The 11,861-nt window shown below is 41.3% G+C and overlaps 1 protein-coding gene across 2 annotated transcripts in view; it reads left to right on the forward strand.

Annotated features, from left to right (window-relative positions):
* Positions 1–7,383: 7,383 nt before the first annotated feature.
* LOC118422570 (phosphatidylethanolamine-binding protein 1-like) overlaps positions 7,384–11,861 on the forward strand; it is a 367,419-nt gene continuing 362,941 nt past the window's right edge. Inside the window, exons 1-5 of one of the 2 annotated variants that reach the window (XM_035830198.1) lie at positions 7,384–7,581; positions 9,698–9,765; positions 10,137–10,239; positions 10,893–10,990; positions 11,737–11,837. In XM_035830198.1, coding sequence (XP_035686091.1) covers positions 9,717–9,765; positions 10,137–10,239; positions 10,893–10,990; positions 11,737–11,837 — 351 coding nt within the window. In that variant the 5' untranslated portion in view covers positions 7,384–7,581; positions 9,698–9,716. The remainder of the gene's footprint in view (positions 7,582–9,697; positions 9,766–10,136; positions 10,240–10,892; positions 10,991–11,736; positions 11,838–11,861) is intronic. The other variant, XM_035830197.1, reaches the window with a different exon arrangement.

Raw genomic sequence — 11,861 nt, forward strand, 5'->3', positions numbered from 1 at the left:
GCTCGAAGAAGGTTAAACAAATAACGTAAACACAAAATATTTAGTTTTGTTCTATCGCCTCTTCATTTTCACTTTAAAAAAAATGAGGATAAGCCTTAGTTTATACATGTAAAACCATTTGACTAGTCTGGGGTCTGGTCCATATCACAAATGAAAATTTGTCATATTTAATTACTAGGGTAATAGTTTATACAGCTATATATTTGAAATAAAATTCACAGTTGCCTTTATCCAGGACCCATTTATCTTTACATATATCAACAGAGCAGGAAAAAGTACTTTTGAACATTATGCCTGATCATAAAAAAATTCAGTGGTGATTAAATATTTCCTATATCCACATCCATTTTGGCCATGACGTGAGAAACTGTTGTGCATTAGAAGAGATGTAGCCAAAAATTTGGAAATTCAAACAGGGATGACGAAATCAAAATAACATGTATTAAACACAAATTAAACAAGAAATGGAGAAGGGCGAAAAGAGCCTCCTGGCAATGACACTGTGAAATGCAGCGAATGTCGCACTAAGTGCCCGATTTTGAGTTAGATGATTGAAAGCAGTGGATGGAATTGAGACGAGTATGTGAGATAAGGTAACTTTGCCTTGAACTTTACATTACGTTTGGAGGTATAGGGAATTCGGCTCAACATTCCGAATTTCTTTTATTTATTTCTAATTGTGATAGTAAGACCCTTGGTGTGATGACGTTTTAAAGTGGAATGCGTGTAGTACATGGTAAAGCAAACTTATAATAACTGACATGTTGATGTAGGATATGGTATGGATGTATGGTGACAGTGGATTTCATTGTTCTTCACCCCGACCAATCGAATGGGGACATCCCTCGCGGATGTGCACACTCCTCTAGAAAAGAGGACACTCCTCGACTTTCAAGGGGACGCTCTTCTGGGCAAGGGGATGTTCCTCCCTCAATTAGGGGACGCTCCTCCGGAAATGGTATGGTTATCGGGAAAAGGGGACGTCTCTCCAGCACCCCCGCCGGCCCGTGGAATCGGCCGCTAACCCGACAAATCCCTTTCTAGTTCATCTAAATCACAACATCCAAAACTTTAACCCCGTCAGTGCTCTCGACAAACATGACACCTCGCCAGGTAATGATAGTTTTTGATTAAAAATTGAGGCATGTTGGAAATAAAGCTGACCGCCGGCAGAACATCACTTCTCTTCAGTGTTTTAATGGCGGCGTATCGCACGCCCGACAAGCACAACATCGAGTTTTAGCCTAAATATCCGCGTGCTTGTCGAGTTTTAAGGCCTCCCTCCCTAACACACGTACATGGGAGAAGTTTCTAACTCCCCGTTTTAGCCAAAATAATCATATTACGTCATAATGATATAAACATTTCAGGAATTATAAAACTTGACGAGCATCTCCTGATAATTTTGTGTTCGTAAAATAAGCCGTTTTGAAATTACGAAGGGCAGACCGAATAAGCCAAAGGCCAGGGAAAGCCAAAAACAACAAGTAAAGGTGTCTAAAAAAGACACCTATAGGCGACGCATTTTAATGTTACTGACCCGCCCCGGGGTGTTTATGGTGAGCTTGAGGGGGGGGGGGGTATCTTGTTTGTGCGGGGTTGGTTCCTTAGGGGGGAGGGGCAAAAGTGGCCTTAAGGAGGGGCGAAAATATTCTGAACTTCTGATACTATTAGACAGGCAATTTTCTTATTATGACATTATCTTTGACTTTGGTTACAGTCCGAATTGTCAGTCGATCGATCCTTCAATCGATTGCAACACGTGCAAACAAGATTTAAAACAGTACATGTACAAAACTTCAAGACTTGTATCAAGAACTTCCCATAACAATAATAGAGAGATTTAAAGCATTAAAAATTAAGGACTTAAATTGCTACTGCAACTGACGGCTTCAATCTATATAGGTCTCATTCGGTCAATATTGACCATGGCAAAATCCTAATTGATATCAGCCCTACAGCGTCGACTGTGGCTAAACAGCCCTATACGAGCATTACATTCTCTGCCACATAGGGCATATCTGCAAGCTGACTCAGGTCTGTTGTAGAGTTCTTTTCGCAGGATCCGCTTTCCTTCTGCCATACGCATCAGTCTGGTTTCTCCTGATTTCTCATAAAGAAGATAACCATAACAATAATGTAGAATTCTAAAGAATTAAAGATTAAGGACTATGTGACATTATCTGACCGGTTCGGTCCATAAGAAGACGGATTATAGGATGCACAATATACAAGGTAATTACGTCCATAATCTTCTGTCTTTCCTCAATATAAACGAGGGACATGATAATAAAAAGTGTAGATCATCTTCAACAGTATGTTTGCACATAGTATTATTGGTACAGAGAAAAATATGGTTAATGTAGTTCTGAGCCTTCGTAGTTTTCAGGTCACGCTTCCGCATACCAAATGTATGCCAGATGGTACACCCTTGGGAAGGAGGCCCAAAGATCACGCCCCCCCCCCCCCAAAAAAAAACCTGAAACACCTACTTTTCCCCTCCAGCTAAAATCGAACAGTCACGTGCCACCTCAAGTCTTGGTAAATAGCTAGAAGTGGCTCACGATGCACGTGAGGACAAAGCCGAAAACAAATGACTACATGAACAACAGCGGGTGGAGCCAACAGGATCTACGTTTGATGATTTGATACCACCTACAGCCAGACAGAACCTGGCTGACACATATGTTACATGTACTATGCAGTCTATACTATCCAAGTATGCACAATTGTGTACATAAGCCTAACCATGTCTTACTCCACAGATAGGGTAATTACAGACGGAAGCATGCGCTATACTACATCATATTTCATACATCATACTACTACATACAAGAGTAGCTCTCAGAGCATTGGCATCGTCTTGGGCAGTTCAAACTTGGCGCTCTACCAATTACTCATAGCTCTTCTCCCCAGTCATTGGTCAATGCTACATTCAAATGAACTTCCATAATATTATATGGTGTAGTCACGTGTCATATTCCTAAAATAGCCTAGTTACCCAGTAACATAAACATCTGGTACAAATACTCTATACGCCTTTTATCTTATCTGTCTCAGTCTGTCCGGCAAAGTAAAAAGAATAGACTGGACATATTTTTTGAACGTATTCGCCTTTTTCTTAGGCATTTTGGCATCAACAAAACTGGTACCTGTGAACTTGCTAATAAGGCTACCAAAGAATGATCATGAATGTCTTATGTTACGGTCACATTTCCCAACCGGAAGTTACCGGAATAAAAAAAAAATAAAGCTACATTTATGAAGGATAGACATCCAAATTAAAAAGTAAAGCTGTTTATGGTCGTTTATCAGTTCACAAATTATGGCCAGTACTTATTTTCTTTGCATTTTGTGTGTTTTAGGCCCTCTACATACTTTTTATTTGTTCACGAGAGCTGCCCAATCGGACCCCGGGTTGGAACTGTTACCGTAAAACTACCCCCAGCTTGAGGAGCGAAAGTTGCCTGGTCGGTTCCCGTTTGGAAATGTGACCGTAACATTACCCTTATTTTTGAGGAGCTGTTGAAGATCTTGTTTGAGAGATTTATTAATTCTTTTGGCAAATCTTTTAACCAATATTGTGTTGACCCTTTCACCTCACCTAGTATTAGGCCACAGTAAGTAGCTATTGTGGATGACATCAGCGCGAATACAATGTTTTGAATGGAATGAATGAGAGCCGATCTAAGTGACAAAAGTTTTACTCATTGTGGCGCCCCTTTGTAATCAGTCCATCTGCATAATTCATCTCAGTTCGGGATGTTAGCCAGACCATGGCCACATGGGGTCGGCGTCATTGTCTTGGTGATGTCGGAATTTCTTAGTAATCGGTGACATCCCTAATTGATCTGAGCCGAAATGCCGCCGTGCTAATCAATGCCAAAAACATCCCTTTGTTTATTACCGACAGAACTCCGTATGTGGCCCGGCCGCTGGCACGGCAAGGTGCCACGGTACCGCTAAAGCGGTCATTACAGCAGCGCATCTCGTGGCATATGCATCGCAGACTTTTCGCTCTGAAATTTCTCGAGTTTTCGCTTAAGTCTTTCCTCTAACCTTGTCGGACGATTTGAACACGCTTGTCCCTAGTTTCATCTTGCTGGCCAAGCCACCACGTATACGCCCCGTCGGCGGAAACCGCTTCCCGTTCAGCGGAGCCAGCGCGCCAAGACCCCGTAAACGTCGGCCCGTACCCGGAGCCAGTCAGCCTGGTCTCCGTCGGATCATTCTTCGGTACCGGTCAATCACGTCCCCGTTCCGGTGTCTCCCTACAGAGCCCTTGCGAGGCCCTTAACATAGGACACAACTTTCGCGGTCTCAAGCCGGATTTCCTCCGAACTTGTTCGTACATACCCGGCGGCATTGCTTGGACAGTGCTTTGACAACGTACTCCCAGACTGTTGACTTCCTGACCCTTCTTGACCCGTCTTCAGCTTAGAGAGGCAAACATCCGGTCAACACCGATCAAGGACGTTATGATATAACGTCCTTGCACCGATCAACTAGCCGAACCTTTCTTCAGTGACCGAACTCAACTCCACGGTGAGCTGCCATATTGTTGTATCTTGTTACAAACTTGTCCTTTCATGGATACTTCAACTACGAACATTGCCATTACCAGTTAAGTTAAGTTAAGTGAAAGGTTATGTTGAACGGGAAGACAACGACCTTAGTGATCGGACAGGAAATTTGATGGGATTTATCCGTGGATTCTTGTGTCTGGCTCCCAGTCATTTGCTCTGCATACGTCCACAGACTTGCGTCCTTGTCTAAAACTTCTGTGATGCCCACTCAACAGTCCTGTCATTTATGTTGTTATGGTTTATAACATTGCGTGCGTGTGTGTGTTCTCCCTCGATCCATTTACAGGCCGACCATACTTAACAAGAGCAATGATGACGATGTTCACTTGGACTCCACAACACCGCCACGCCACACACTGTGACTCTTTTTTCTTTATTTGTGATATCTCAACAACAGCTCCTACAACATATCTTTAATAGCTGTGACGAGCACCCAAATAAACGTACAAAGACGATGACAAAGTTATGGGTGACTTTGGAATAAACCATTAGTGTCAGTATCAGTATATTCGTATAGTATATGAAACGGGCGATGTCATTTTTGTGTTCTCTCTCGATCCCAACAGACTAACCATACAGGACAAGAGCGACAACGACGAGATGTACCCGACACCCATACCTGTGTCCATCAGGACGAAACAGTTCCGTCACAAAGTCAGTCGAGTCCTTCCACTGCAAGCGCTGAGACGAGCTGTATCGCTGGAGGAGCCGGAATAGACGTCTGTGCACCTTATAAAGTCGGGAAGGAGCTACGCATCACCCAGAACCGCACCGTCCACAGAAGGAAGACAATGAGAGGGTCTAAGGAATGCCAGAAAAGTAGCAGATCTGGAGCAGCAAATCGATTGCACTGCCACAACCACAGAAAACCTAAAACTAGTTAGACAATTCACGGGCTGGTTTTGGCTGATTTATACCATGGATATGTATATATAATGTGTATATATTATAATAGTGGATTTTATATGAACAACAAAGAACCGTACATAATTTTCCCACAGCGACGACGGACCTAATCAAACCGGAGGTGTATGTACTAATGAAGAAAACCAACATAAGAATATGCAGAAGTGGCCATCGCTGTGAGGAGCCAGAATATACATTTGTGCGGCTTGAAAATTCTGAACACAACATCCAGAACAGCGCCATCTACAGAAGGAGGGCAACATAAGGGAAGTAGAGGCCAGTAGCAGAGCCAAGACGTACAACCGATAGATTGCGATCATACTTGTACATGTATAGATAACCTGACATGACACCAGTTATAGAATTCACGGATTGACTGATTGATTGACTGTTTATATCACGAATATGTATTTTAGTGTATACATTGTAGTAGTTGATTTTATAGGTATATGAATGGACCGTAGATGAAATAACCGTTGTTTTGTGGTGTGACAAGACCTGTCTGTTTGATACGCCAAAATTTGACCACGAGATATAATGTATTTGTATGACAGAGAGTCAGAGAGTATAGTTCAGAAGAGAAAGAGAGATCCGCAGCTAAGAACGAGGTTAGCGAGGCCAGCATTACTAGTATATAGTAACGTCAAACCATCTTAACAGTCTCCCGTGCCCAGTGTACGGAAAACCTTGTCTCTGCGTCCTTCCTTTATTCTAGCTATGCTAGTCTTCAAAGCAGAATCTAAACAACTTGAAACCCATTGGTTTCATGGCTTGTTTGAAACATGTGACTTATTAACTTTTCAAAATCAGGCTTTACGTAACCAGTATCTATATAGCCGGTATAACCTGGTATAACAGTCCTTCGGCGTAACACATCAGCTTCAATTCAAAACGACAACCACCTGAAAGCGCAACATTTCATATTTCATAAAAAGATATCGACAAAAATCTGTGACACATTGGTCTTATATATTTTTTGACCTCGTGAAGCATATTATCCCACCTTATAAAAGCAAAGCTCAGAAGATATTGGCAAAAGTTGTGCTATATTTGGCCTTGTCTTCTTTAAAACATCTTATTTTTCTACCACTCAAAATCAGGCTCTCTATGACTCCGAACGATAACCACTTCACAGCATTTCATTCTATATTGTAAAAAGCACAGGCTTATAAAAGACATAACGGCAAAAAGCTGGGACATATTGGTTGCCATTGCAAATTCATAAAGCATGCGAAACATCGTAATAATCTGTGTGTACGGCTTATGATATGCAAGGAGCGCAGTCACTTCCGGCTATGTGAAAAGACCGTTCCCTTAAATCATTAATCCTGAAAACAAAGAATGCCTCAACAAAGGAAAAATAACAGCTAGAATAGTCTTCAATGACCACTGTATGGACGACACCCCTATGGTTTAGCCAAAAATCAATTCCCAAGGGAATGCATTCGTGGAATTTTCAAAATTCTTTCAAAGCGATCGTAATACTGTAGAAAATGCCTCCGCCCCTGAGGCGTCGCCAAAAAATCTGGATAGTGTTAAGATAGGGTTAAGATGGACTGGATGTAAAATTAGTCTAACCATTAACATACAACATGTATTGGAAAGCCAAACAGAGACACAACCAAGTTGGAAACTTACCAATCGATTGATTGTTTTGTGAATTTGTTCCGGACCCCGCATTCAACAAGAACAATTTTGAAGAAAGGGGCCCTTGGTGTAAACTGTATGTTTTTTCGTGAAAGTTGCAACCTGTAGTACTTGTTTTCAAGTCATGCTGCCCTAGGCACTATGAGTGCCCCATAGCGGTTTCTTGGTAAACTACACCCCGATCTCTTTACTCCAAACAAAGCGGGGGTACAAGAGTGCAAATTTCAACGTCCTCAGCTGTTTGATTAGCTGCAAGGCCCGGTACCGATGGTGTCAGGGGCTGAGTGGTACCTCGAGCTGAAGCCTTGTTGCTATTAAACAGGTTTTGTGTACATGAGCTTTGATTCTTCGATAAAAAGGCTGATAAGAGCAGTATTATTGGTCATCTGAGGTAATTTACATAAGCCAAGGCACACTCAGTCAGTCGCTACTCAGGACAGAGGTGAGTGCAGACCTGTGGTCATTTCTTTCTGGTTAGTACGCATTCCTTCCATCTTTCTGGTTACTGTAGGTATAAATGTTTTGTTGTTGTGCAGAGCAGTGTTGATCATGAGAGACTACTCTCACTTCGTAAACTAGCTGAATTGCGAGGAGCTTACAATAGGCGGGGCTAAATCCCAAGGGTCTGGAGAGGCTGCCATTCGGCGCTAACTCAGACAAAAGGACTGTAGGTTTTGAACCACTCACACCGGAAAGGACCCCTACTCTTTTCGATAAGTGTGGCGGGTTCTTTAATTTGCTCGAGGTGTGGCTCTGCCCAAGCAAGGGACCCCCGTTAACGTTCTGACTGAGAAAATGAATACCTGGCTTTAATCAAGGCCGCCGCGGCACCTGAGTGAAAAAAACTGCCTTCCCAAGGGCACACGAACCGATGTACCAGAACCTCTGGGTTATGAATAGTACAATTCAGTTCAGTTACACCATTTCCATTGTGCCAGACGACCCAACATGTAAACGTTATTGTGTTGTATCGTAAGTTAAACATTCTCTACAGTAGTGTTTTTCAAAGAGGAAGAATGTATCGATGTCGATGCGACTCGAACTAGAACAATTCTAGATTCATTTATCGTGTTCTTAGATAACAGCCTACGTCGCCTAGACGTTAGACGTACAGTAGAACAGTACTTTTAAAAGCCACGTTGAATGAGAGTAAGTAAAACTATAGGTTAATTCTCTAGTAAGGTAATATAAATTATTATGTCGTTGGGCGTGCCTAATAATAACACTGCGTAGTTTTGTGGTACAATCTATAACCCTTTTCAAACCCTCACAAACCTAACCAAAGTTCTACCGAGGGAAAAACGGCGTGCGATGGAATCGCAATTTCGATGGAATTATTTCCGTTAACATAAATTCCGTTATCATAAACGTAAATTCTATAACAATGCGACATTTACTGGGTAACGTTTTTCACAATATACTAAACTGTAGCAGTACAGTAACGTCATTAAAATTGTGATTAGCAGACCAGCGGCTGATGGCATGTCTTTCACAATTATTTTTTCCTCGGAAAGATCGGTGTTATTTATAATTAAGACTCCAAGCGGTGTGTCAAAGGTGATGCCACCTGAGACGTAAACAACGCACGTCTAAGCAATCTTATGCAAATCGAGACAGTTTATAAGTAAAGAGACTTCACCTTTGATATATTTCCCACAATTCCTGTCTTTGTACATGCGTACTCGGTACTGTGTACGTGCTTTTTGTCAATACTCGTATGCTCGAAGGGTGAATTCGGTGAGGTGACATTGATAAAACAGTTTCCCAAATATAAGACTTACTTTTGAAAGATTGTTTACGCATGAAATACTATAGGCAGGGTTATGCTACACTTTGTTAAATTTTACTAAATGACGCTAGAGGAGAAAATTTTAAGGACTGTGGTATCAATTGCATATGCGCAGCGAAGCGCATTATGGGAAATATGTCCAAGGTCCATAGCCGTCAGAAAAATACGTCTGGACATTCTGGTCTCAGAACAATTTTTTTTTGCTCATGGGATTTCCGTGGTAAAGGACCGTAAATGAGAAGATTTGACGCGTACGATAATTTTTAAGATGTTAAAGTTCAGAGTACAGTCTACAAAATACATAAAAACGAGCGTAGATTGCAGTCGACGCACAGGTTTCAGTTTCAAGGCGCGAATTCCCGCCGATTAAATTCGAAGAAAAGCCGCACATTATACAGTCTCAAAACTAATATATCCTTCTACCATTCAGCACAGTTTCCACCTCATTTTTGTGTACAATAGAAATAAACTATGGCCTTTCCAAGTACTGTGACGCACTACAGAGTTTATACCCGAACTGCTGCTGGGGTCTTGGGTCGACGCGACAAAACACCGTTTACTGATACCTTACTATCGTGAAAAGCTACCGGACGTAGGCTGGACCCTATCTGTGACATAAAACTCACGGTGCACATGCTCAGTTAGAAGCATGAACTTTATCGGAAGCAACCTACTACCACCTGCTTCTCGCCTGTAGCCATTTTATATTGTACTCTGTTCTTGACAAGTGTATACACTGTATATAACTTTATCTGTCATAATTCCACAGTTGCAGCCCCTAAACAAAGATGTTGTCATCTTTGATCACCATCACAACACTGCTTGCACTGTCGAATGGTACGTAACGTCATAATAAATAGAATTATATTCTACATGCTATAAGTATAGGAATTATTAGATATCATTTATAAAAAGATACGAAAAAATGTTTACACACAATGTCGTATTTTAAATGTGAATCTGAAAAAAATCAGCCTATAATTTATAGATTTCAAGTCTATACGCGCAGTTTTTTATCGTGAAGGGACAAGAAAATGGGTTATGTACAAACGGTAAGTAGCTATCCACTAGAAATGAACTTTGAGAACTTAAAAGTATTGGTGAGTTTTGAAGCCGTAGGTTATGTATTTTTTTGTACAGAAGACACTGACAGCTGGATTTGGTGATTCTCCCCCATTGTAATGATTAAGATTGTGTTTACCATTTAGCTCAGTCATGGGTACCCTCTGGCGATCTTCCCGTGGACTTCACCCTGACGTTCTCAGCCCCGGAAATGGTGTATGACGTATGTAATCGTAATTTCACTCAAAGGTAAGGTGTGTTACTATCCTCTCCTTTTACCTTAGTTTCTAACTGTTACTTTTCATCACATGTTACATGAGTTTTATCTGTATCTGGAGCTAGTTATGTATTAATGTGATGTAACCAAAGCAGATACTGCCACGCCGTGTACGAGTATGTGTCTTCATATTGCATATCACATCTGCTAGGTTATATTATATTACACAACAAGACTCTTTATTCAAAACCAAGACATAAAATACAAGCCAAATTTTTGCAGTGTGGAATAGAAGCTAGTATATTGCACCCAGGAGGGTCTATCGAGGTCATAGACTGTAAACGAAACATCTTCAGTTACTAATATTTCTTTGTGTTGAATAGAGAACCTTCTTAGGCCCTCTTTCAAATAGCACGGCGCTCGAACTGCGCTCTCACTACGACCTAAAAAGGATATTGTGTAACCTTCGCTTTCACACTGGGTATATCATATAAAAAGTGTGACTGAGAAGACAACAAAACACAGAAAGAGTAAAAAGATTTGTTTCTTTTCTATACAATTCGTTAAGGGATATGTCTAATTTTAGGTCGCAGAGAGAGCGCAGTGAGATCGCCGTCCGAGTGGAAAGGGGGTATAAAACTATAATGAACCGATATCAAAATGTTTTTTTTTTTGTTATCACTAGTGCTAGGACTTTCACTGTCGCCACCACGGGAGTCGCGGTAACTCCTGGTGAGACTGCGAACGATCCGACTGCCATGACTATTACAGGTGCATCTTCAGGTAGGTTCAAATACTTCAAGTATGGATGGTACAACAAGTATGGATGGTACAAGAACATTTATGTTATAATGACCATGCAACACTTTTTTTCTTCTTCACAAGGCCTGTCTAAGGGGCAAACATTACCACTGGCGCTATTAGGCGTTTTCTCTCGACGTCATTAATGTCCAGGCTGCCATGTCGTCTACCCTGCCAACAGTGCACTGAATGAAGTAAACTATTGTATAACTCAAAATATATTATTACATATTTACAACAAAAAGTACAGAATACGAAGGAACTTTAAAAAGAAATGTCGATAGGGCACAAAAGTGCTGTGTAAATTTGATTCCGATTTAAATGCAAATGCAGCCTCTGCTTCATTGCTATGATAAAGTCCGTGGATGCTCTATAACTAATTGTATTGTTATTTATAATCTCATTCGATTCGTTTCGAAGTCGAAACCTACCCCTATATGTTGTCAAGTTCTATCTTAGTTTTTCCTCCTTTATGCATAACGTGGGTTAGTTGATGTTGCCAGACCTAAAGTATACATTCTTTTGCACCCCCATGCACATTTCGCCTGACAATTTCCCGGTTGATCTCTCTTGCATAGCATCCATCTCCCCTTTTCTTTTTAAATGGATAACAGTTATACATTCTTCAACAATGTGACGTTAACCATACAAGACTCCTTTCCAGTTCCCGGAGTTTTCCGGAGTCAAGCACATAGCACTTATTGCTTCATCCACTTCTTCCCCTCCAGGTGACATGTTTACCATCTTAATGGTAGACCCAGACACCCCTTCTGCGAACGTAGGCACGACAGAAAAGCCACTGCTCCACATGATCATCACAAACATAACGGTAAACGTACCTCGCTATGTGTTC

This window comes from Branchiostoma floridae, chromosome 9, assembly GCF_000003815.2.
Source record: "Branchiostoma floridae strain S238N-H82 chromosome 9, Bfl_VNyyK, whole genome shotgun sequence".
NCBI lineage: Eukaryota > Metazoa > Chordata > Leptocardii > Amphioxiformes > Branchiostomatidae > Branchiostoma > Branchiostoma floridae.